Below are 27,718 nucleotides of genomic sequence, written 5' to 3'. Positions count from 1 at the left end.
ACCAACAAATATCCACGGATACGTGTGGACGTGTCCGCGGACATGAATAGGGGTGAAGGCCTTCCAACCCCATGAACCAAATGGATGTCCCCTTTTTCCTAAGAAAATGAATAAAACTATACCAAATGACCGCCTCTGATCACTTTGACAAATGTATCTAGATCAATAGCAATTCAAAAGTACTTCTAAATCTGAAAGCACTCCTCGAAAGATATTCAGCAAGTTCTTCAATTTCATTGACCCCAAAAGCCGCCTTAGTCCCAAGCTTTCTCTCCTCGAGCTTATAATTCTTCATAGGAACATGTTGTTCAACCACTTGGCATGCCGTTGAGCTTCATTCAACAGTGCATCATTGTGAAGGGTTTGTATTCCGTACTATGGCAGAACATCACGCCCGTACGAGGGTAGATAATGATATTATTACCGGGTTACAACAATGAGTAAATAAATAAAATGATAAAAGCGTAGAGCAACAAGACACAAAACTTACGAGCTCTTTGAGCGACGCGCTCCTTGGCCATCTTCCTCTCACTTGTGCATACACACTGTGATACTTGTTGGCGGCTTTTTGAATGGTATACCACCATTGGACTAACCACCTCGCAGTATGCTTCATGCCTTGAAACTCTACACTTATGGCCAACGACGCATCACACAACAATTCATCCTCCTTCACCGAGTGTGCAGTCATAATATTTTATTCAAAGTCAACAACAACAATGTCAAAATATTCCGCTGTGACATTTGGCCTAACACTTGTGCAGGCATGGCATCCGCCATGGACAACAGCGGCAAGACAACAATTCATCCTCCTTCACCGAATACGCAGTCATAATATTTTCTTCAAAGTCAACAACAACAATGTCAAATATTCCGCTATGACATTTGGCCTAACACTTGTGTGGGCATGGCATCTGCCATGGACAACGGCAACAAGGCCAATGGGATTTGTGTGCCGCTGAAATCCAAGGTAGAACGATGACGTATACAAAGGCGGGGGGTGGTGATACGGAGTCATAATATTTTCTTCAAAGTCAACAACAACAATGTCAAATATTCCGCTATGACATTTGGCCTAGCACTTGTGTGGGCATGGCATCTACCATGGACAACGGCAGCAAGGCCAATGGTATTTGTGTGCCGCCGAAATCCAAGGTAGAACGACGACGTATGCCAAGGCGGGGGTGGTGGCTTGATGGAGCGGCCGAGGGTGCTGATAGAGAGCATAGGGGAACGGACATAGTGGGAAAAAGGCTCCGGGTGGGGTTTTTGTGTCGCGATGTCGAATGCACACGTGGTGGATGTCCAATGTCCTGATTCCCCAAAACCTCCCATAGGTTTGTTCCGGTTTGTAGGTTTTATTCCAGTTTGTAGGATTTCAAGCATCCAGACAAGTCCCCAAAACCTCCCATAGGTTTGGTTCCGATTTGTAGAATTTCAAGCATCCGCAAAAGTCCAGAAAAATTTAGCGACCGACATTGGATGGCAAAAAATGTCGGAACCAAACATTTAGCAAACCACGTTGGAGATGCCCTAAGGAACTTCCACACGAAAATGCCAACGCCCTAAGGAACTTCCACACGAAAACGGGAAGGGAATGTCCACCGACACAGATAGTAAGAGAAACTCCAATGGGGCGACCCAAACGGACAGCGATTTCGTTCGTTTTTTGTCCGTTTGGGTCGGCCGCCCGCTCGGTGTCCGGCCTCTTTTAGATTTGAGTCGGCAGGGCGCCCAACGCGCTGATCCATTTCATGTTCGCGCGCAATTTTTAGAAAAAGGCCCATGGCCATAGATCATGCCAGCGGCCATGTCGTCGCCCTGGTTTTGGCGCTCCAGCGCGCGGGAAAGGATCGCGCGTGCGGGGAATTGAGCGCCCTAGCGCGTGCTGGTTTTGGTGGGCCACGTCCGGCTCGCGTTATTAAGAAGGTGTTTCCTCCACACTCTGTCGGCCACCCACTCGCTTCGCCGCCTCTCACTCGCCTCGCCGCCTCTGCGCCACTATGTCGATGCGCCGCCTGGACGCTTCGGATTTTCGCGGAGTCCGCGAGCGCCGCTCCGGCGCCTTCTCCTCCGAAATCTGGTTTGGCGAAAAACGCCTCAGTCTCGGCACCTTCGACACCGCAGAGGAGGCGGCCCGCGCGTACGACGCGGCAACGTGGCGCCTCCGGCGGCCTCGTCGGGAGATGAATTTTCCCGAAGTGTCGACGAGCCAGCGGGCGCAGGATCTCGCGCCTCTCCCGCGGCTTTTCACCGACGAGGATCGTCGTGACAACCGGAGGCGGCAGCGTCGCCTCGCCATCGCCGGGATGGACGTGGAAGCCATGGCGATGTGGCGCGAACGCTTCCCGCAGGACATCGTCAACGAGCGCCAGTTCTACAAATAACGGAGGACGGAGAGGAAGGCGAGGAGGACGGAGCGAGCCGCCTATCGGAAGGACAAGCGTGCGCGGAAGCAGGCCGCTCAATTGAACATGAAGTTAGGAGAAGCGTCGTCCTGGGACTTCGAGGACGAGCGGTATGCTGACGCCTACATTCAGACGTCGGAGAAGGACATTACCGAGTCGGAGTCGGAAAACGACAAGTAATTGATCTTTTCTTTTAACAGTCTATGCTATGAACTATATATGTATCCTTATATTATTCGGCCACCACGGCGAGTAGTTCATCTTTTCTTTAACAGTCTATGCTATGAACTATATATGGTACTATCTATGTTGAACTGGCCGGCGGTGTCGGTGAGTAGTTCATCTTTTCTTTAACAGTCTATGCTATGAACTATATATGGTACTATCTATGTTGAACTGGCCGGCGGTGTCGGTGACAAAGGAGGCAGGCGAGGGTGCGCTGTTGAATGGGGAGAGGGCAATGTGCCACCGAACAACAGGCCCGAGAGGGGAGAGGGCGAGCGCGCGTCCGTCTCGTGTCCGCGGATGAAAAGCGAACGCGCGTCCGTTTGGGTCAGCGTGTTGGGCCGCCTTTTGTGTCCGCACCAACCCTAACGGACGGCGGTGGAAGAAATGGGTGGCCTCATTGGAGTTGCTCTAAAGTGCAACATGTCTGCTCATGTAAGCATGCGCTCAGCATGATGATAGTGACACAACAAACCCTGGTAAAGATAAATTGACATGATGATAGTGACACAACAAACCCTGGTAAAGATAAATTGACAGAGCTTCATCCTCGATGAGAACATATCTACCATGAGAGCTGGAGTTGTGTATAAAGTATAGATACAGATAGGGGAACTGGAGAATGGTTTATGATGCTGTAATGCTACAAACCAAAAGAAAAAAAAACATATGAACATGGTTCCACTCTAACTCCAAAGAGCTCCATGGTAGTACTGAAGCCATCAATCTTACAAGTATTCATTGCCCAACCAAAAAAGAGCAAAATGCAAAAAAATACTACACAATCAAGCCGTGGGCAACGTCAATATTGTACTAAACCTTAATCACACCTTGCATTTGCACATTTTTCAATCCATAAAATGAACCCAAAGTCAAATATTGTTTTCCCTTTTCCCCAGGTGAACTGCGAGAACGAGGCTAGATAGCTATACTGGAATTACATCACCGTTCGACGTGTCTTCACATCTTAAGACTAGTCCATCAAGGCTAGTTGGGAGGAGGCACTTGCCCCACTGGCAACCAGTGTTGAAGGGTTCAGGTGGTGGAACAATCATCAGCACATTATCGTTCCTTTGAACAACACCGATGACACTAACAGTGTTTCCCTCCTTAACGTAACTGCGATGTAAACATCCATGTCAAATGAAATGGGTAGCTATGAATACGATAGAGGTGCAAAAGCCAGAACAAGAAACAGTAATACCCTTCTTTTAGGCGCATTATACGATCATCACTTGAGAGGTTCCTTTCCCGTAGCCATCTCAAAAATTCAGGGGACATGTCCTTGTTTTCTGGATTTATGTCAATAACAACAGCTTCATCGACATATGGGATTAGCCGTGCACCATATCCTATTTTGACCAATGCTCGCAACCCAGATTGGAAATCAGAGATGTAGAAATCGACCGCATGCCGCTGCAGTAGTTGTATACAAAAGCTAAATGTAAGAGGAAAAATTATTAACAATAAGAGTTGCAATAGTTGGGATTTTCAGTTAAATCCTTATATTGCCTCATTATTGTAGGATTGTGAGATCCACATCATCTTGGTGATGAAAAATTCTAGCTAATAAGAAACTCACTTCAATTGAACGTAATCCCCAAGTAAATCGGCGATGCTGAGTGTTGGCAGCTTTTGAGTCCCAACCCCTATACTCATACAAGCAGGACGAAGTGTATACACATCTTGGAACCCTTTGAAATGAGGACTCAAGGGGGAAATTTCCACAAGTAACAACCTGTCAAGTTAAATACGATAAATAAGATCCTATTACTACTGAATATAAAAGCGCTACTGCTTAAAACAGTTATGACCATAAGCTAACAATGAAAAAAATTATGGAGAAATGAATATATTATTACAAGATGCACAATTGAATTCATGTCCTTGTACTAGGAAAACATCACATCTCTCTTTAAGCATAATATATGTTGTCTTGTCATGGTATGGATCTCTGCGACCAAGTTTACTTTTTGGAACCATCTGCGGTATTCTGCCAACCTATGTATGAATTACCTTACTCCCTCCGTCTCATAATATAAGAGCATTTTTTACACTACACTAGTATGAAAAACGCTCTTATATTATGTGACGGAGGGAGTAATACTGAAACAGCTAGTAGCGTGGTGACTAAGTGACCTTGGTAGCATGTGCTCCTGGAACAAAAATAATATTTTCCATTCTTTCAAAAAGATCTAAAAACAATTGCACATGCAGATGAGTGAGTATTATGTGTAGACTTTATGTTTGGGGTACAAACATGCATATGCTTGTGTCTTGTGCAAAAAGAAAAAAAACTTAGTGCACAAAAATTTAGTGCATAATATATGCTTGCACCTACATAGTAATACTACCATATGTACATGACTGAATTTTTGCTGCATTTTTTTGAAACTTTAAATGACCTTCTCATTTTTCTAAACTAAACAGTGCATGTGAGACACACGTAGCATTGCTACATTACGAGTTAACAATGCAATTCAGCAACACACCAGAACTGGCAAAGAAACAATGTAATTTGAGAATTACTTCTAAATTGTAACAATAGCGAACAAATATATGACAAAAACAGAAAGCAGAAAATTAAATGTAAAACATTAAGGGAAGGAATGAATAGATGAAATAATTTAATGAGTCCAAAAAGGTGACCAGCATTACACATACCCCTGTGACCTTCACATACTCTCCATCTTTCGTAATTCTAAGATCAGCATCAGGATAGCGACTGACAAACCTAGTCATGCCTCTTGTTCCCCAGCAAATGTTCCAAACCAAGAGCGCAGCAACAAATCCAAATATCACCACAACAACTACCAGCAAAATCGAATTATGAACAGCAGCTAGAATGAAGCCACCTGCTATGAACCCCATCGCAAAGAGCAGAATAGCCGCCCATAGTATCGGCTTTGGCAAACTGGCCTTAATTGAGTAGCTATTTTGCTCATTAAGATTTGTAACAGCCGGGTTGTAAGCAGAAGAGGTGGCACGCATCTTCATCGAAACAGTAGAATCAAGAGTACCTGATACTTTTCGTAGAGCACCAGATGAGTTCAACTGTCCAGAGGAGATAGGTCCTGATGTGATGAGCCCAGTTGTCGGAAGAATAGGCGGTAGATGGCCAGAATTCTGGCGAGCCATTGGGGTCACTCCTCCTGACTGGGGGCCAGAGGATCTCTTTGTTGGTTCTCCATGCTTATTGAGCGGTCCAGAATTAGATTTTGCCCTTGCCGAACCTCCAGTGCCAGGAACCGCTGCTGAAATAGAGCCAGAGTAGTTGGATCGAGAAGCAGCACTAGATACTGGTCCAGAATTGGAAGCAGCACCACCAAATGAAGTATTCCTTGAAGGTTGATTACCCAAAGGGCCAGATTTCCGTGACTTCTCAGCATGGAGATCAAACATTTTCCCTAGTTCTCCTGATTTCTTGATGTCACCCCCAGTGTATGGCATAGCTGCAGAGCAAACAACCGGAGCCTTCTCCTTTGGTTGCTCAGGTCGCCCAGAGACATAAAGCCCATTGCTTAATTGGTGGGATGGAAACCGAGAACCCATATTCTGAATTCTCAGATACAACAAACACCTTGCATCAGCACCTGAAGGAAAACATATCAAACAAATGCAACGTCAATTTGGTTGTACAAAAAGGGGTATGCACATAAGATTCATAATTATCCCATTCAGATGAAGAATTATAAAACAAACTGCACCAGAATACAAAACAAGAGAAACTCGGTACATAGAACCACCCAGTACATACAATTACTAAAGATGGGACTTGGAAGAACTTTAGATGGAAGAACGATCTCACAGAGTTCTGCCAAGTCCCAACAGATTGTAGCAGCTCAAATAGTTCAAGGCGACTGATGGTCTAAAACTTCCAAAATATAGAACCATTAATTACGGAATAAATCCTACCAAAAGTAGCAAAAGTAAATCTGCAGATACCTTAGAGCATGTAGCTATGATTTCACCATGCAAGCATCATAGTAACTGCGATTTGCAAAAGGAAACAACTAGCTACTTGTTGTGGAATAAATAGTTCATCGCTAACTCAACATATTCCGTCAAACAAATGGCAGAACAATAGGAATTTTATTTTGTAGAATGGGCAGGTAGGCAGTGAGAAGCGAATTAATTGTGGTAATGTTGTGTTCTTACTCTTAAGCAGGGTGAAACTACACAGCCGCCCCAGAGTCTTACTAGCAGAAATTTACAGCCAAAACAGACAGAAGCAGTAGTCATCAAAAGCAAACCATCTGATTTAGCAGCGCCTTAATTTTGGGGGCAACCCACACTTTTGTGATAAACTAATGCTCAGCTCCTTCCAAAAGGAAGTTAAACAATACAGACAAGCCCCGGTAAAACATGCAAAATTCGCGGAGGGAGCTAAAGTATTCGCACAAAAAATTGATAGCGATGGTTACATCAAAAGCAGGAATGAGTCTTCCAAATGATTTTCAGCAGTGGAATAAACAACCAAAAATGACAACAACAACACTAGATCTTGAAGTAGGTATAGCTTAAAGCTCCAGCAAAAACCTACCGGACAGCTCAATTCGAACAAGAAGCGATGGAGGAACACATTGAACAACCTACAGTCCACTCCACCAAGCTATTGAGTGGGAGATTCTTTCTACTCTACTTAACTCCAATGCATATATAATCCATAACTTGGTGTGAGCTCATATTTAAGTGCAACTCATCATCATTCTAATCGCTAGACTGAGAAAAGCTCAGTTGTACTATGGAAGGCGTCATCACGCAGCAATGCGTGCATCTGCAGATCCAGATGCTCGTGCCAGATCCAGGCAAATTTCTCAGTCCAAGAACTAAAAACACTGCAAAGTTTACATAAACCAACACAAGATCCGGACAACGCGGGCCGAACAAGACACAAATAATATGGGAAAATAAACCTCCGGCCATTATTACTCCACCAAGTAGAAAACGAACAAATCCGCGACAAAAGGCTGGCGGGGATGGAGCGTTGAAGAAAGAAACATTTGAACCAGCTTGCCCGCACTGACGGCAAAACAAAGAAGAGGGCCAAAAGAGGGGCACACTCGGGGAGCAATCCAGACAAGTTAGGGCTCGTCACCAACCGAAGAAACCAATCCTCCAAGCCCGGGTGGATCTCCGTTCTATGGTGGCCCAGCAGAGGAGTGCGACGACGACGGCGGAGGCGGAACGGGAATGCCAGAACGATTCCTCTGTGGCGGCGTGCGAGCGCGCGTGGATGGGTGGAAATGGAATGGAAGGAGTGGAGGGAGGAGGGTTGTTCGGGCAAGATGGTGGGTTGGATGACACCGTCGGCGCTGTGGGAAAAGGAAGCTCTCTGGGTGTGTCCGTCCGTCTGTCTCTGTCGCTGTTGGTGGACCTACGCAGGCAGGAGCAACTCAGCACAGTCGCCGTACACGCAGCCTTCAAAACATTTTAGAGCAACTCCCCTCGCTGGAGAAAAAACATTTTTTTCAAAAAGAGGCGATTTATTACTTAGCCCTCCTTTGATTCGTAGGAATCTCATAGAATTTCTATAAGATGAGATTTGTATAGAAAATTTTCTTTTGAAACCCTTTCGTTTCTAGGAATGGATTCCTATTCCTATGTAGGATAGGAAACAATCCTTCACACTTTGAAGGAAAAAAACATTAACTAAGACTCAATGGAAAAAAATCATATCTTATGCATCAAATGACATCTCTTTCTCTATAGACAACACAAATGTAAAAGATCGAACTCTAATTTAGTTACTAAGTGAGATGTTTTACTACCTACAAAAGGTTGGTTCTTCCCCTACAACCCCTGCCCCTCCAAGGCAGTACTCTTCATCGGCAAATCCGAATGTCTCGATCGAAAGTAAATTACATTGATCCTCGGTGCTAGGTACTCAGGTAAGTAAATCCTGAGGATAGAACTAGAGCAAGTAAGCTCATCGCACTATCAAGTCAGTCAGGAACTAGTCTGCCAAGCTATAGAAATTGAGATACATCTCACTTTCTATGATTTTTCTATTCCTATAACGTTCCTATCCTATGAACGAAAGGAGGCCTTAAAAGATTTAAGCATTACACCCGACCTCTCCATAACTAAGATGCACATAGCTAAACAAAGTTCTTTCGCACAAACAAAAAATAAAAAGGTGAAATACAAAGATAGAGTCCGTATAACGCCTAAAGCGGAGGTGGGCCAATCCTAAGATCATGTTGTCATCCATGTTGGATAAAAGTATCCCTCGTCGTATCCTCCAATCGTGTACACATCTCCGTAAATAAGTCTCGATTCTCCACACATTGTAGAGAGGACCATAAACGAAGAGTCCCGGTACAGATGTAGATAACCTGCATTAGAGAAGTACTTTTATCCTTAAAAACCTTATCATTTCTACATAGCCAAAGCGACCAAATAACGGCAAGAGCTCCCATTCTAAGAAGAGTTCTAAACATGTGATCAATCACATGTAATCAGTTGCCAAATACATTATCAACACTATAGACCGGACCAGAAGCTATCTGGATGACTGACCATATAGACCGAGCCAATTTGCATTGAAAGAATAAATGTTTTATTGTCTCATCATGATGACAAAAAACACATCGGGAACTTCCATGCCAATTCCTCTTGATAAGGTTATCTTTAGTAAGAATGACTCCGCGATGAAGATACCATGCAAATATTTTATTCTTAAGAGGTATCTTCATCTTCCAGATCTTCTTATTATTATCAATTGACATATCAGACTGGATTAACGCTCTATACATAGAATCCACTGAGAGTTGTCCATTCTCATGTAGGTTCCATCGAAATACATTAGACCCATTTGACAATTGCACCATGGACAACCATTGAAGCAGGATGTACAACGATTGGAGTCTGGGTCCAATTAAATCTCTTCTGAACATCACATTTGGCGGAAATGATTTCATTACAGTGGCAATAGTATCGCCCTTGTGACGCACAATGTTCTATAGAGCCGGATATTATTCCCGGATGTAACACCCCGGATGTAACTTGCCATAATTGTAACTCCAGCTCTTGCCATTTTCGGCTTTAAGTTATGAGATTCCTTTTGTGGTTGGGTTTTGTCTTCGTTTTGCATTTCGTTCATGTCATGCATATCATATCATGTCTTCATGTGCATCTCATTTGCATACGTGTTCGTCTCATGCATCCGAGCATTTTTCCCGTTGTCCGTTTTGCAATCCAACACTCCTACGTGCACCGGCGCACCCCTTTTGTCTCTTTTCGTGAGTGGGTGTTAAACATTCTCGGAATGGACCGAGATTTGCCAAGTGGCCTTGGTACACCACCGGTAGATCACTTGTCAAATTTCGTCCCCTTTTGAGTCCGTTTGATACTCCAACGGTTAACCGGGTAACCGCGAAGGCTTCTTGTGTGTTGTAGCCCAGCACCCCTCCAAAACGGCCCAATAACCCATCCAAACCACTTCCATGTCCTCCGTCGTCGGATCACGATCGTGTGGGTGAAAACTACACTCCTACCTCCTCCTACCTATAAATATGTGCATCCCCCGAAATTTCCGGATACAAAACCCTAGCCCCGCTCCTCCTGCGCCGCCGGACACGGCCGTGTCCGCCGGACGCGTCCGCCTCCACCGCCCGGCCACTCGCGGTGCTCCACGTGGATCCTCGCCGCCCGCCTGGCCCATCGCCGCCTCCGCGCCCCCGCGCCTCCCCCACGCGTCCCCGTCGCCTGGCGCCTCTCCTCCGCCGCCGCCCGGATCCCGCGACCACCGCGCCGCCCCACCGACTAGCTCCGCCGACGCCGCCAGGTTCCTCCACCGGCGCCGCCCGACCTCCGCTGCCCGGCCTCCTCACGGGAGGCTCGACCATAGCGCTTGCGCCTCCTCTCTGCCGCGCTCCGGCGAGCCCTCGGATCCGGCAAGTCCCGCGCCACCGCGACCTCCAACTCCGGCCAGCTCCCCCGGCGAACCTCGGATTGCTCGCCTAGAACCCTAGATCCAAAAGGGTTGACCCTGTTTGCCTTATAAGTCCTTTTTCTGTGATGATTTTATGCCCTGTTCATTGCCCCATAACTCCATGACCGTAGCTCTGTTTCATGCATATGAGATATCAAAATGTTCATTGTGAGATGCTCTTCATTTCATTCCATTGGGGCATGCTTGTTTGAGTTCATTTTGATGCCCTAATCATTGATGCAAGAGTGCTATAAAATGGTTACTGCTGCTACTTATCAGTTTAAGGTGATTTGTCATTTTTGCTAGATTTGATGTGTGCTTCTTATGAGCATGAGCTCTACATGTGTTTTGGACTATGCCATGCCATATTTACAGGGGTGCCTGTCTTGTAGTTTTGTGATCAATGTGGTGACTAGCACAAGCATGCAAACTAGGCTTCGTGATATTACTGTTTTCAGGGACTTAGGATTTTGCTAAGTCCTTGTTCTGCTGTTATTTTTATGCCATGTAAACTTGATGCTACAGAGAGATCCATGCTTGTTTTGAGTATCTTCAGTAAGGGTGTTTTGGACATATGGTTAGGATCTATCCATCCATGCCCCTGTTTGCAATTATGGAGTGCCCTAGCATGTCCTAATCTTGCTCTACTTTTGCTATAAAATGTTCCTGGCAGATTGTTTACATGTTAATGGTTGTTGCTAGTGATCCATGCATGCTATGAAATTGCTCTTGCCATTGTTAGCTTCATGAACATGTCATCTTGCAGATTCTATGCTTGTTTTGTCATGCAATGCTTTGTGGTGAGTGATTGGAGCTCGCAAAGTTGCCTTCATAATTCTGTTTATGCCATGCTCTGTTTCCTGCAAAGTCTGAAACTGTTAATAAAACTTGCTATGTTTACATGGGTACTATCATATCTTCTGTGCCTTTTTGGCTCATGATCAGTAAGAGACTTTTGTTCTATGCATTTAGTAGATTCATGCCATACCTTGCATTGCCATGATTTGTTCCTGTAGTATGATTTTTGCTTGCTCTAAACATTGCTTCCTGATGTTATTTCTGGCATGTTAGTATTTCTCCAAGTCTGTGATGCTCATATCTTTTGCACTTTTGTCATGCTTGTTTGAACCTACACTTGTGGGATTCAGCCGTAGCTCATTCTTCATGTTGTGTCAAGCATCTTGTGTACATCACTGCCATATATTTTGTTGTTATATTGGGGTGCAGTAGCTTAGTTTCTTCTTGCATTCTAAGTGGCATCGTGTTGTTAATCGTGGAATAGTGCCATTCTTGTTTTGCTTGCCATTTGCAAACCGTGCATCCGTTTTCGGTGATCTTTATATCGATTTCGACCGAAATCATCTCATCTTTCCAGCGGCACCTTGGTTTGCCAAGTTGATGCCTTGATCATTCTTTCCCTTCCGGAGCACGCATATGCATTGCATATCATGTCTTGCATATCATGCCATGTTTTGCATCATGTGGTTTGTGCATTGCACCGTGATTGATTGTTGGTCCTTTGCTTGTGTTCTTAGTTTGGGTAGATCCGGGAGACGAGTACGTGATCGAGGAACCTGTTGAGTACGCTAACGAGGAGCAAGCTTTTGACAACTTGGAGAACTTTGCAGGCAAGATGACCATACCCTCGAAATCACTTCTATCTTTGCTTGCTAGTTGTTCGCTCTATTGCTATGCCGCGCTACCTACCACTTGCTTTATCATGCCTCCCATATTTCCATGTCAAGCCTCTAACCCACCTTTCCTAGCAAACCGTTGTTTGGCTATGTTACCTCTTTGCTCAGCCCCTCTTATAGCGTTGCTAGTTGCAGGTGAAGATGAAGTTTGTTCCATGTTGGAACATGGTTATTGTTGGGATATCATTACTATATCTTAATTACTTTAATGCATATATATACTTGGTAAAGGGTGGAAGGCTCAGCATTTTGCCTGGTGTTTTGTTCCACTCTTGCCGCCCTAGTTTTCGTCATACCGGTGTTATGTTCCTTGATTTTGCGTTCCTTACGCGGTTGGGTGTTATGGGAACCCCTTGACAGTTCACTTTGAATAAAACTCCTCCAGCAAGGCCCAACTTGGTTTTACCATTTGCCTACCTACCACCATATACCTTCCCTTGGGTTCTGCAGACTCAAGGGTCATCTTTATTTAAACCCCCCCGGGCCAGTGCTCCTCTGAGTGTTGGTCCGAACCGAGCCGCCCGTGGGGTCACCTCGGGGAAACTCGAGGGTTGGTTTTACTCGTAGCCTGTCTCATCCGGTGTTGCCCTGAGAATGAGATACGTGCGACTCCTATCGGGATTTGTCGGCACATCGGGTGGCTTTGCTGGTCATGTTTTACCATTGTCGATATGTCTTGTAACCGTGATTCTGAGACTGATCTGGTCTTCCCGGGAGAAGGAATATCCTTTGTTGACCGTGAGAGCTTGTGATGGGATAAGTTGGGACACCCCTGCAGGGTTTGAACTTTTGAAAGCCGTGCCCGTGGTTATGGGAAGATGGGAATTTGTTAATATCCGGTTGTAGAGAACTTGACACTTAACTTAATTAAAATGAATCAACCGCGTGTGTAACCGTGATGGTCTCTTTTCAGTAGAGTCCGGGAAGAGAACACGGCCTTGTGTTCTGCTTGAGCGTAAGAAGCTTTAGGATCACTTCTTGATCATTATTAGCTTCTCGACCATGCGTTGCTTCTCTTCTCGCTCTCTTTTGCGTAAGTTAGCCACCATATATGCTTAGTGCTTGCTGCAGCTCCACCTCACTACCCTTTCCTACCCTTAAGCTTAAATAGTCTTGATCTCGCGGGTGTGAGATTGCTGAGTCCCCGTGACTCACAGATACTTCGAAACAGATGCAGGTGCCGATGATGCCTGTACGGGAGACGCTATCGAACTCAAGTGGGAGTTCGACGAGGATTCGGACCGTTACTATGTTTCTTTTCTGGATGATCAGTAGAGGAGCCCAATTGGGACGATCGGGGATCTAGCATTTGGGGTTATCTTTCTTTATTTTGGTTCCATAGTCGGACCTTTGATTGTACCTTGGATGATGTATGGATTATTTATGTATTGTGTGAAGTGGCGATTGTAAGCCGACTCTTTATCCCTTTCTTATTCAGTACATGTGATGTGTAAAGATTGCCCCTCTTGCGACATGCCTACCAAGCGGCTGTGCCTCTAAGTCGCGCCCCAACATGTGGGAGATATAGCCGCATTGTGGGTGTTACAAGTTGGTATCAGAGCCTTCCCCGGCTTAGGAGCCCCCTGCTTGATCGAGTCGCTGACGTTGTTGAGTCTAGAACAAAATGTTTTGAGTCTTAGGATTATATATATATCGGAGAGTAGGATTCTTTTTACTCCTCAGTCCCTTCGTCGCTCTGGTGAGGCCTTCTGACGTAGAGTTTTGACTCTTCTCTTCTCAAATTTCACGAAAAAAATTAGGATCACGCGGGTATCTTGGAACCGTTCCGATGGTTTTGTGACGAGAACATTGTTCTTGGTGCCTCCTGACATTTAGGGGTTGTGGCAGTGTCCCGGGGAGTTGAGCTCCAAGGTGTTGTCATCACAATTTTATCGTTGCAGTTCTGGAATACCTGAGTTCGCCGACATCGAAAATATCTTTTATGCAGTTGTTGGTGAGATAACCGCGACACCACCCAGTACTGGGCGGGAGTTCGGGAGTATTGCCATAACTCGTATAACGGATGCTTTTCGAAGGTCGAGGTAAATTATTTCCGAAGGTTTCTTAGTTATGTGTTGAAGGATGGATATAGCTGGATGTAGGATTTGCTAGTTTTGGGTGAGATATTATGCTTCCCTTGTATCCCCAACACCTGATTGCATAACCAGAAAGTGTCGGAAGTTTTATAGGTGGGAATTCAAGTAGCTCTAGTGTTTCTTCCCGCAGATATTTGGTTTGTGATTGGGTAATCCTTACCATTCATTTGTTCATATCCATACCTTGTTGCTTTATTCATCTACCTTTATCTAAGTGGCTTGTCAATCTTAATGGAACTGTAATGATTTACCTTGGAATTCATTCGTTCATCCTTGTTCTAATGTTAAGACTTTATGTTGCAATTTCGATCCACTGATTCAGGTTGAATATATGTCTTTCAAGATGCTAACAGATGTCAACCTATTTAGGATGGCTCCCCCAACGCGTCAGAATCCAGACCGCAATGATGGGGATCAGTCAAACCCTCCGCCACCACCTCCACCTCCGGGGGCATGGCAAGCTGTCATGGCAGCCACTAACGCCAACACTCAGATGCTTTTGCAAATCTTGCAAGAGCACAACCAAGGGCAAGGCAACCAAGGAAATCAAGGCCAAGGCAACAATCAGCCTCAGTTTGCTACCCTCAACCAGTTCCTCGCAAACCAGCCGAAGTCCTTCAGCAACTGTGTCGAGGCCACAGACGCCGACGATTGGCTCGTGGACATTTGCAAGCATTTTGAATGTAGCAATGTCAGGCCTGAGGACATTGTCAAGTTTGCTTCGTTTCAACTCAAGGACCAAGCTGCTGAGTGGTATCAACAATACAGAGATTCCAGAGGAGGTCGTGTGATTACCTGGAATGATTTCCGCCAAGACTTCAAAGCTCATCACATCCCACCAAGTGTTGCTGAGAGCAAGCATGAGGAGTTCCGCAATCTCAAGCAAGGTAGCATGTCTGTGTATCAATACAATATCCAGTTTCAGAAACTTGCTCGCTTTGCTAAACAAGACGTCCCTGATGAAAAGAGTATGATTTATCAATTCAGAGGTGGCCTCAGAGAAGATCTGCAATTAGCTCTCGTGCTTCTTGAGCCGACTGAGATTGATTAATTCTACAACATGGCACTAAAGCAAGAAGCTGCTCAACTCAAGTGTGAGGCATCTAAGAAGAGAGTCAGGGATGCAGTTCAATCTTCTTCTTCATCTCAAGTGGCAGCTAAGCAACAGAAGTTCTGGTTGCCTCCTCCTCCTCCGTTTCATCAACCCTACCAGTAGAAGAGCAAAGGTGGCAATGGATCTTCCCACCCACCCAACCCAGGCTATCAGAACAAAGCTCAGTCTCATACTCCAAGGTCAAGTGCTCCTTATCACCGTCCTCTCTCAGAGGTTACTTGAAACAAGTGTCAGCAGAAAGGGCACTATGCAAACAAAATGCTTCAACCAAAGGCGCCTTCCGCCTCCTCCTCCTGTGAGATCTGCCAGCAATGCAGTGGTCAAGCATAATCCCAAGCATGCTAAGGTCAACATGATGAACGCAGCTTAGGCGGAGGATTCTTCAGAAGTGATCATGGGTAACCTTCCAGTTAACTCTATTCCTGCTAAAGTCTTATTTGATACTGGTGCATCGCATTCTTTCATGCCATTCCCATTTGCATCGGAGCACAATTTTGACACTAAGGTTTTACCTAGAGCTATGCAAGTTATTTCTCCGGCTAAGCGTTTGAGATCTACCATGATGGTTCTGAATGTCGGTATTGAAATGGGCGACTATAAATTTCTGGCTTCTCCAATTGTTCTTGGTGACTCGGATATTGATATAATTCTCGGCATGGACTGGCTTTATAAGCATAAGGCTCAGCTTGATTGTGCTGTCGGGCAGATTCAATTGACACACTCTTCTGAGGATGTGGTCATCTATGCCGCTCATGATGAAACCATTCGGCTATTTTCTCTCAATGAGAAGGGCGAGTTGAATGCCATCTCTCAGTTTCCAGTCGTTTGTGAATATCAAGACGTCTTTCCAGAAGAGCTTCTGGCAATGCCTCCTCACTGGCCAGTTGAATTCGTTATCGATCTTGAGCCTGGCATGGAACCTGTTTGCAAGCGTCCTTACAAGCTTGGACCAGAGGAGTTGAAGGAGTTGAAGAAGCAACTCGATGAACAAGAGCGTATGGGTCTGATCAGACTGAGTTCTTCTCCATGGGGTTGTGGTGTTTTTTTGTCAAGAAGAAGGATGGAACGTAAATACTCTGCGTTGACTACCGTCCATTGAACAAGAAGACAATAAAGAACAAGTATCCACTTCCCAACATCAATGAGCTATTCGAGCAACTTAAAGGTGCCCAAGTATTCTCCAAGCTTGACCTCTGCATGGGTTATCATCAGATTCGCATTCGTGAACAAGATATCCCCAAGACAGTATTCAGAACAAGCTATGGTTCTTATGAATATACTGTCATGTCTTTCGGCCTTGTCAATGCTCCTCCAACGTTCTCTCGCATGATGAACTTCATCTTCAACCCTTACACAAATGGTTTCGTCTTGCTGTATCTTGATGATATATTGGTCTTTTCCAAGAATAAGGAGGATCATGCCAAGCATTTGAGATTGGTACTCGACAAACTCAGAGAGCATCAATTCTATGCGAAGTTTTCCAAGTGTGAGTTCTGGCTTGACAAAGTTCTTTACCTTGGTCATATTATCTCAGCCAAAGGCATTGCTGTTAATCCCGAGAAGGTGTCTGCAATTGTGAATTGGGAACCTCCTCAGAATGTCAAGCAGCTCCGTAGTTTTCTTGGGCTTGCAAGTTATTGTCGAAGATTTGTTGAGAATTTCTCTAAGATTGCAAAGCCTCTTTCCAACCTCCTCCAGAAGCATGTCAAGTATGTCTGGACACCTGAATGTGACGTTGCTTTCAACACCCTCAAAGAGAAGCTGGTCACAGCTCCTGTCTTTACTCCTCCTGATGAATCCAAGCCTTTTGAAGTTTTCTGTGATGCCTCCCTGCAAGGTCTCGGTACTGTGTTAATGCAAGAGAAGAAAGTTGTGGACTATACCTCTCATCAGTTGAATCCCAACGAAAGGAACTACCCCACTCATGACCTTGAGTTGGCGGCAGTTGTCCATGCATTATTAACGTGGAGACATCTCTTGTTCGGAAGGAAAGTGGACATCTTCACTGATCATAAGAGCCTCAAGTACATCTTCACTCAACCCAACCTCAACCTCAGGCAGACTCGTTGGGTTGAAATGATTCAAGAATACAATCCGAGTATTGAATATACTCCAGGCAAGGCCAATGTCATTGCAAATGCTTTGAGCAGGAAGGCTTACTGCAACAGCTTAATTCTCAAGCCCTTCCAACCGGACCTTTGTGAAGCTTTCCGCAAACTGAACCTCCAAGTTGTTCCTCAAGGCTTTCTTGCCAACCTCCAATTCTCTCCTACTTTGGAAGATCAAATTCGTGAGGCACAACTTCTTGATTCCATGGCGAAGAAGGTGAACAATGGGATTGCCAAGAGCCAACCCAAGTACAAGTGCTATCGCATTTATGACAAAGACACTCTTTTCTTCGAGGACCGGATTGTGGTTCCTAAAGGTGATCTAAGGAAAGTCATTATGAACAAGGCGCACAATTCCCTTCTATCCATTCATCCTGGAAGTACAAAGATGTACCATGACCTCAAGAAGTCGTATTGGTGGACTCGAATGAAGCAAGAAATTGCTCAATTCGTGAATGAATGTGATGTCTGCAGAAGAGTGAAAGCAGAACACCAACGCCCAGCTGGTCTCCTCCAACCTCTTGCTATTCCAGAATGGAAGTTTGACCATATTGAGATGGACTTCGTGACTGGATTTCCCAAGTACAAGCATGGAAATGATGCTATCTTCGTTGTCATCTACAAACTTGCTAAAGTGGCTCATTTCCTTCCAATCAAAGAATCTATCACAGCAACTCAGCTGGCAGAGCTATACACCTCCAGGATTGTCTCTTTGCACGACATTCCGCAATTGATATCTTCAGATCATGGAAGCATTTTCACTTCTAAGTTCTGGGACTCCTTCCAAAAGGCCATGGGCACCAAAATTTGCTTCAGCACAGTTTTCCATCATCAAACTAGTGGCCAAGTCGAGCGAGTCAATCAAATCCTTGAAGATATGCTCAGGGCTTGTGTCATTTCCTTCGGTATGAAGTGGGAAGATTGTCTTCCATATGCCGAGTTCTCCTACAACAACAGTTTCCAAGCGAGTTCGGGCAAGGCCCCATTCGAGATTCTCTATGGCAGAAAGTGTCGTACTCCTCTCAATTGGTGAGAGACTGGTGAACGCCAACTTCTTGGCAATGACTTAATCACAGAAGCTGAAGAAATGTGTAAAGTCATCCGTGAAAATCTCAAAGCCGTGCAATCACACCAAAAGAGTTACTATGATAGCAAGCACCATGACTTGGATTTCGAGATCGGAGACCACGTCTACCTCCGCGTCTCTCCAATGAAAGGTACTCGTCGCTTCGGTATCAAAGGGAAGCTTGCCCCTAGATACGTGGGTCCTTTCAAGATCATTGTCAAAAGAGGCGATCTCTCTTATCAACTTGAACTTCCGTCCAACTTCGCAAATGTGCATGATGTGTTTCACGTGTCACAGCTTCGCAAGTGCTTCAAGACTCCTGAGCGCACCATCAACTTCGAAGATATTGATCTCCAAGAAGACTTGTCTTATCATGAGCATCCCGTTGCTATCCTTGAAGAAACCGAGCGCAAGACTCGCAACAAGTCAATCAAATTCCTGAAAGTGAAGTGGTCACACCATTTTGACCGAGAAGCCACCTGGGAGCGCGAGGATCACCTTCGTTCCGAATATCCGGAGTTCTTTCAGTCCTATATCTCGGGACGAGATCCTCTCGTAGTGGTGGAGTGTTGTAACACCCCGGATGTAACTTGCCATAATTGTAACTCCGACTCTTGCCATTTTCGGCTTTAAGTTATGAGATTCCCTTCGTGGTTGGGTTTTCTCTTAGTTTTGCATTTTGTTCATGTCATGCATATCATATCATGTCTTCATGTGCATCTCATTTGCATATGTCTTCGTCTCATGCATCTGAGCATTTTCCCCGTTGTCCGTTTTGCAATCCGACACTCCTACGTGCACCGACGCACCCCTTTTGTCTCTTTTCGTGAGAGGGTGTTAAACGTTCTCGGAATGGACCAAGATTTTCCAAGTGGCATTGGTACACCACCAGTAGACCGCCTGTCAAATTTCGTCCCATTTGGAGTTTGTTTGATACTCCAACGGTTAACCAGGTAACCGCGAAGGCCTCTTGTGTGTTGCAGCCCAACACCCCTCCAAAATGGCCCAATAACCCATCCAAACCACTTCCATGTCCTCCGTCGCCGGATCATGATCGTGTGGGCGAAAACTACACTCCATTTGGACACTCCTACCTCCTCCTACCTATAAATATGCGCATCCCCCGAAATTTCTGGATCCAAAACCCTAGCCCCGCTCTTCCCACGCCGCCGACACTTCCGTGTCCGCCGGACGTGTCCGCCTCCACCGCCCGGCCACTCACGGTGCGCCACGTGGCTCCTCGCCGCCCGCCGCTGCCGAAGCCCACCCGGCCCATCGCCGTCGCCGCGCCCCCGCGCCTCCTCTCCACCGCCACCCGGATCCCGCGACCACCAAGCCGCCCCGCCGACCAGCTCCACCCGACCTCCGCCGCCCGGCCTCCTCGCGGGAGGCTCGACCACCGTGCCCGTGCCTCCTCTCTGCCGCGCTCCGGTGAGCCCTCGGATCCGGCAAGTCCCACGCCACCACGACCTCCAACTCCGGCCAGCTCCCTCGGTGAACCTCGTATTGCACGCCTGGAACCCTAGATCCAAAAGGGTTGACCCGATTTTCCCTCTTAAGTCCTTTTTCTATGATGATTCTATGCCATGTTCATTGCCCCATAACTCCATGACCGTAACTCTATTTCATGCATATGAGATATCAGGTGTTCATTGTGAGATGATCTTCATTTCATTCCATTGCGGCATGCTTGTTTGAGTTCATCTTTATGCCCTAATCATTGATGCAAGAGTGCTATAAAATGTTTACTGCTGCTACTTATTAGTTTAAGGTGATTTATCATTTTTGCCACATTTGATGTGTGCTTTATATGAGCATGAGCTCTACATGTGTTTTGGACTATGCCATGCCATCTTTACAGGGGTGCTTGTCTTGTAGTTTTGTGATCAATGTGGTGAATAGCACAAGCATGCAAACTAGGCTTCGTGATATTGATGTTTCCAGGGACTTAGGATTTTGTCAAGTCCTTGTTCTGCTGTTATTTTTATGCCATGTAAGCTTGATTCTACAGAGAGATCCATGCTTGTTTTGAGTATCTTCAGTAAGGGTGTTATGGACATATGGTTATGATCTATCCATCCATGCCCCTGTTTTCAATTATGGAGTGCCCTAGCATGTCCTAATCTTGCTCTACTTTTGCTATAAAATGTTCCTGGCAGATTGTTTCCATGTTAATCAATTTTGCCATGGTTGTTGCTAGTGATCCATGCATGCTATGAACTTGCTCTTGCCACCTTTAGCTTCACGAACATGTCATATTGCATATTCTATGCTTGTTTTGTCATGCAATGCTTTGTGGTGAGTGATTTGAGCTTGCAAAGTTGCCTTCATAATTCTGTTTATGCCATGCTCTGTTTTCTGCTAAGTCTGAACTGTTAATAACACTTGCTATGTTTACATGGGTGACATCATATCTTGTGCGCCTTTTTGGCTCATGATCAGTAAGAGACTTTTGTTCTATGAATTTAGTAGATTCGTGCCATGCCTTGTATTGCTATGATTTGTTCCTGTAGTAGGATGTTTGCTTGCTCTAAACATTGCTTCATGATGTTATTTCTGGCATATTAGTATTTCTCTAAGTCTGTGATGCTGATATCTTTTGCACTTTTGCCATGCTTGTTTGAACCCGCTCTTCTGTGATTCAGCCGTAGCTCAGTGTTCATGTTTTATCAAGAATCTTGTGTACATCACTGCCATATATTTTGTTGTTATGTTGGGGTGCAGTACCTTAGTTTCTTGTTGCATTCTAAGTGGCATCGTGTTGTTAATCGCGGAATTGTGCAATTCTTGTTTTGCTTGCCATTTGCAAACCGTGCATCCGTTTCCGGTGATCTTTATATCGATTTCGACCGAAATCATCTCATCTTTCCAGCAATACACTTGGTTTTCCAAGTTGATGCCTTGATCATTCTTTCCCTTCCGGAGCACGCATATGCATTGCATATCATGCCATGTTTTGCATCATGTGGTTTGTGCATTGCACCATGATTGATTGTTGGTCCTTTGCTTGTGTTGTTGCTTTGGGTAGATCCGGGAGATGGGTATGTGATGGAGGAACCTGTTGAGTACGCTAACGAGGATCAAGCTTTCGACAACTCTGAGAACTTTTTAGGCAAGATGACCATACCCTCGAAATCACTTCTATCTTTGCTTGCTAGTTGTTCGCTCTATTGCTATGCCGCCCTACCTACCACTTGCTTTATCATGCCTCCCATATTGCCATGTCAAGCCTCTAACCCACCTTTCCTAGCAATCCGTTGTTTGGCTATGTTACCGCTTTGCTCAGCCCCTCTTATAGCGTTGCTAGTTGCTAGTTGCAGGTGAAGATGAAGTTTGTTCCATGTTGGAACATGGTTATTGTTGGGATATCATTAATATATCTTAATTACATTAATGCATCTATATACTTGGTAAAGGGTGGAAGGCTCGGCCTTTTGCCTGGTGTTTTGTTCCACTCTTACCGCCCTAGTTTCCGTCATACCGATGTTATGTTCCTTGATTTTGCGTTCCTTATGCGGTTGAGTGTTATGGGAACCCCTTGATAGTTCGCTTTAAATAAAACTCCTACAACAAGACCCAACCTTGGTTTTACCATTTGCCTACCTACCACCATATACCTTCCCTTGGGTTCTGCAGACTCAAGGGTCATCTTTATTTTAACCCCCCGGGGCCAGTGCTCCTCTGAGTGTTGGTCCGAACCGAGCCGCCTGCGGGGCCACCTCGGGGAAACTCGAGGTTGGTTTTACTCGTAGCCTGTCTCATCTGGTGTTGCCCTGAGAACAAGATATGTGCGACTCCTATGTGGATTTGTCGGCACATCGGGTGGCTTTGCTGGTCTTGTTTTACCATTGTCGAGATGTCTTGTAACTGGGATTCCAAGACTGATCGGGTCTTCCTGGGAGAAGGAATATCCTTCGTTGATCGTGAGAGCTTGTGATGGGCTAAGTTGGGACACCCCTGCAGGGTTTGAACTTTGGAAAGCCGTGCCCGCGGTTATGGGCAGATGGAAATTTGTTAATATCCGGTTGTAGAGAACTTGGCACTTAACTTAATTAAAATGAATTAACCGCGTGTGTAGCCGTGATGGTCTCTTTTCGGCGGAGTCTGGGAAGAGAACACAGCCTTGTATTATGCTTGAGCGTAAGTAGCTTCAGGATCACTTCTTGATCATTATTAGCTTCGCGACTGTGCGTTGCTTCTCTTCTCGCTCTATTTTGCGTAAGTTAGCCACCATATATGCTTAGTGCTTGCTGCAGCTCCACCTCACTACCCTTTCCTACCCTTAAGCTTAAATAGTCTTGATCTCGCGGGTGTGAGATTGCTGAGTCCCCGTGACTCATAGATACTTCCAAACAGATGCAGGTGCCGATGATGCCAGTGCAGGGGACGCTACCGAACTCAAGTGGGAGTTCGACGAGGATTCAGAACGTTACTATGTTTCTTTTCCGGATGATCAGTAGAGGAGCCCAATTGGGACGATCGGGGATCTAACATTTGGGGTTGTCTTTCTTTATTTTGGTTCCATAGTCGGTCCTTTGATTGTACCTTGGATGATGTATGGATTATTTATGTATTGTGTGAAGTGGCGATTGTAAGCCGACTCTTTATCCCTTTCTTATTCAGTACATGGGATGTGTAAAGATTACCCCTCTTGCGACATGCCTACCATGCGGCTATGCCTTTAAGTCGTGCCCCAACACATGGGAGATATAGCCGCATTGTGGTTGTTACACCGGAGTGTGGCATTTCGTCGCCACTTGACCTCCTAGAATCTAATTTCCTAGCCATCCTTAATCGAGAAGGATCCATAGGAGAATAAATATTTCTTCGTAGCCATTAGACCCGCCCAAAAGTGAGAATCCCCAGGCTTCCAGTATACTTGGGATACAGCCTTGGAGCCCACATATTTCCTCCTCGGGAGGATTTTCCATACACCATCTTCCATCAGTAATTTAAACAACCATTTGCCGAGGAGGGCCATATTCTTAACCTCAAGGTCATGAATTCCCAACCCGCCTTGGTCTTTGGGATGGCAAACCACACTCCATTTAGCCAGTCGATATTTCTTTCACTCTCTATCTCCTTGCCAAAACAATCTTGATCGGAAATAATCCAATCTATGTAGAACTTCTTTCGGCAACTAGAAGAAGGAAATCATATATAGTACCATATTACTTAGTACTGAGTTTATGAGGACCAATCTTCCACCCAAAGACAACAGTTTACCTTTCCAACTGCTAAGTCTTTTTTGCAGCCTCTCCTCGACGTTGACGTGTTTCCATTCAACATTTGTGAGTCTCCGATAATGTATCGGTATCCCCAAATATTGTCGGGAATCATTGCATGGAAAAACAAAAAAAATCTACGCACACGCAATGATCTATCCATGGAGATGCATAGCAACAAGGGGGAGAGTATGTCTACGTACCCTCATAGACCGTAAGCGAAAGCGTTTATTCAACACGGTTGATGTAGTCGTACACCTTCGCGATCCGCCGATCAAGTACCGAATGCACGGCACCTCCGTGTTCTGCACACGTTCAGCTCGGTGTTGTCCTTGCCATCTTGATCCAGCGAGTGGGGCGAGGTAGTATATGAGTTCCATAAGCATAATGGCGTGGTAACGGTGGTGGTGAAGCAATCCCGCAGGGCTTTGCCTAAGCACTGCGATGATCTGGAGCGGAGGAGTAAACTAGAGGCGGAGGGGTGCCGACACACTGTGTGGAATAAGCTATGTATTGTGTGGCACCCTGTAACACCCTCGATGCGACTATATCTCCCACGTGTCGAGGCATGACTTAGAGACATAATCACATTGAAGGCATATGTCGCAAGTTAGGCAATCTTCACAACATCCCATGTAATATAAATAATAAAGGGGAGATAACATAGTTGGCTTACACTCGCCACGTCAATCAAGTACATAAATAACATTACATCATCCAAACACTCATGGCCCGACTACGGCGCCAAAATAAAAGATAACCCAACAAGCGACACGGTCCCGATCACCCCCAACTGGGCACCACTACTGATCATCAGGAAAGGAAACATAGTAACGTTGAGAGTCTTCATTGAACTCCCACTTGAGATCAAACGCGTCTCCTGGAGTGGAATCATCAGGCCCTGCATCTGGCGTAATAGTAATCTGTGAGCCACAGGGACTCAGCAATCTCGCACCCTCGCGATCAAGACTATTTAAGCTTATAGGTAAGGCAAGGTAAATATGTGGAGCTGCAGCAAGCGACTAGCAAATATGGTGGCTAACTTATTCGCAAAAGAGAGCGAGAAACTAGAGAGCAACCTGCGCAAACATTACTCCAACACCGTGTCCACTTCCCGGACTCCGCCGAGAAGAGGCCATCACGGTAACACACTCAGTTGATTCATTTTAATTAAGTTAAGGTTCAAGTTATCTACAACCGGACATTAACAAATTCCCATCTGCCCATAACTGCAGGCACGGCTTTCGAAAGTTCAAATCCCTGCAGGGGAGTCCCAACTTAGCCCATGACAATCTCTCACGGTCAACGAAGGAATAGACCTCCTCCCAAGACGTTCCGATCAGACTCGGTATCTCGGTTATTTAAGACACTTCGACAGGTTAAAACAAGACCAGCAACACGGCCCGAATGTGCCGACAAATCCCGATAGGAGCTGCACATATCTCTTTCTTAGGGCACACTCAGATTGTCTTAGGTACGGGTAGGCCAGCCCAGAGTTGCCCCCGGTGGCCACCGGCAGCTGACAGGTGGACCAACACTCAGAGGAGCACTGGCCCGAGGGGGGGGGTTAAAATAATGATGACCCTTGAGTCTGCAGAACCCAAGGGAAAGAAAAGGCTAGGTGGCAAATGGTAAAACCAAGGTTGGGCATTGCTGGAAAAGCTTTAATCAAGGTGAACTATCAAGGGGTTCCCATTATAACCCAACCGCGTAAGGAATGCAAAATCCGGGAACATAACACCGATATGACGGAAACTAGGGCGGCAAGAGTGGAACAAAACACTAGGCGAGAGGCCGAGCCTTCCACCCTTTACCAAGTATATAGATGCATTAAGATAACATAGCAATATAATTATATCCCAACAAGTAAATAAATGTTCCAACAAGGAACGGCCTTCAATCTTCACCTACAACTAGCAACGCTATAAGAGGGGCTGAGCAAAGCGGCACAATAGCCAATCAACGGTTTGCTAGGACATGGTGGGTTAGAGGTTTGACATGGCAATTTGGGAGGCTTGAAAGCAAGTGGTAGGCAAGCATTGGCATAGCAAAAGAGCGAGCAATCTAGCATAGCAAAGATAGTAGTGATTTCGAGGGTATGATCATCTTGCCTACACAGTTGTCAGAGTTGACTGGATCCTCGAAAGCAAACTCAACGGGCTACTCGTTAGCGAAATCGTCTCCCGGCTCTAACCAAACAAGACAAACAAGCAACAAGGACACAATCAACCACGTGCAAGAATCAACCAACAAGATGCAATGATGATATGCTATGCGGGATGCGATGCGGGATGCATATGCGAGATGTGGCAAGGAATGCATGAACCTGGCCTCAACTTGGAAATCCGAGGGTGCCACTGGAAAGATGAGAAGAAATCGATTGAAAACGATATAAAGAACGCCGGAATCGGAGTTACGGTTTGGAAAGGGCAAGCGATTCAAATATGACACCGGTCTGCGATTTACAACAAGTAGCCATCTAAATGCAATGAGATGAACATGCTACAGCACCCAAACATGACAACAAAATACATGGCAGGGATGCATTCATGATGCTTAACAAAAGTCTAGCACTGAGCTACGGCCAATTCATCCATTAACAGGTTCAAACAAGCATGGCAAAAAATGCATATGGCAAACAGATCTCAGACTTAGTGAAATTAACACTTGTCTGGAATTTCAGATCAAGTAGCGCTCTTCGGAGCAACAAAACTACATGCTACAGGACCTGAACATGGCAAAGTAAAGCATGGCATGGAGCTACTCAAAGAGCTTAACAAAAGTCCCTTAGTGACCTTGAGACAAAAGGGATCAGAAAATACAATTGCAAGCATGTGAACATAGCAAAAACATAATCAGTTTTCAGACTTAGTGAAAACTGGCACATGCTGAAACATAACTCAAGTAGGCATGTTTACAATCTCGATGCACTCACTACGGTGCAAGTCATGACAAACTAAGCATGCACCCATTAAGAACACACAAAATACAAGCTAGACATGGCAAGAACAATAGCGTAGCATGCACGGATCAACTACAACAACACCGGCAAAATTGCAAACAAGTTGCCAATCTGCCCAGATTCACGAAGTAGCAAAAGTAGAGCTCGATTGACTCAAGCTAGGGTGCTCCATAATTGCAAACAAAGACATGGATGGATAGATCACTACAAGATTAACAAAACATACTTACTGATCATCCTCAAAAGAGGCACGGATCACTCGGAAACAACATGAACATATGGCATCATGAGATAAACAGCTCAAGGACTTAGTGGAAATGCTAAGTCCCTGAAAACAGAATTATCAAGTGCACCACTTTGCAAGCTTGTGCTAGTCACCACACACATCACAAAAATACATGGGTTGCACCTCTGGAAATATGACAAAACCCTTAACAAAACATATGTAGAACATCAGGGCATAGCATGCACACATTAATCATGGCAAAAATGACAAAAAGCTAAATGGAGCAGCAGATCTGACAATTATCTCAAGTAGTCCTCTTCTAACAGCATTTCAGGCATCAAGATGAACTCAAATGAAAATGATGCAATGGAATGAAATGATGTACTCTCTGAGATGAACATTTTGATATGCTATATGCCAAAAACAGAGCCACGGATGCGGAGTTATAGCATGATGAAGATAGGCACATGGATTAGGGTTTTCTGAGAAAAGTCAACCCAAAAAAAACAGATCTCAGATCTGGCCGGGCGCGGACTTCGAGGATGGCTGGGGCACTGTTCACCGGCGGCGGGGATGACGTCAGAGGAGGGGGAGACGGCCGGGCGGCGGTGGTGATGGCGGTGGCGGCCGGGCGGCGAGGCGCGACCGGGGCGGCGGA

The 27,718-nt window shown here is 45.5% G+C and overlaps 1 protein-coding gene across 2 annotated transcripts; it reads right to left on the bottom strand.

Moving 5' to 3' along the window:
* Nucleotides 1–3,138: 3,138 nt before the first annotated feature.
* LOC123154186 (uncharacterized membrane protein At1g16860) lies at nt 3,139–8,028 on the bottom strand. 2 transcript variants are annotated; one of them, XM_044572969.1, is made up of 6 exons: nt 7,736–7,877; nt 7,550–7,655; nt 5,298–6,226; nt 4,216–4,371; nt 3,838–4,049; nt 3,139–3,752 (listed from the first exon to the last, which is right to left on the bottom strand). In XM_044572969.1, the coding sequence occupies exons 2-6, from the start codon at nt 7,557–7,559 to the stop codon at nt 3,560–3,562; spliced, it is 1,500 nt and encodes a 499-aa protein (XP_044428904.1). In that variant the 5' UTR covers nt 7,560–7,655; nt 7,736–7,877; the 3' UTR covers nt 3,139–3,559. The 2 variants fall into 2 exon arrangements, with proteins under 2 accessions (XP_044428904.1, XP_044428905.1); XM_044572970.1 differs by lacking the exon at nt 7,550–7,655 and having other exon boundaries at nt 7,736–8,028.
* Nucleotides 8,029–27,718: the final 19,690 nt, after the last annotated feature.

The sequence above is a fragment of the Triticum aestivum genome, chromosome 7A (genome assembly GCF_018294505.1).
Source record: "Triticum aestivum cultivar Chinese Spring chromosome 7A, IWGSC CS RefSeq v2.1, whole genome shotgun sequence".
NCBI classification, from domain to species: domain Eukaryota; kingdom Viridiplantae; phylum Streptophyta; class Magnoliopsida; order Poales; family Poaceae; genus Triticum; species Triticum aestivum.
This window is presented reverse-complemented; position numbering and strand designations above follow the sequence as displayed.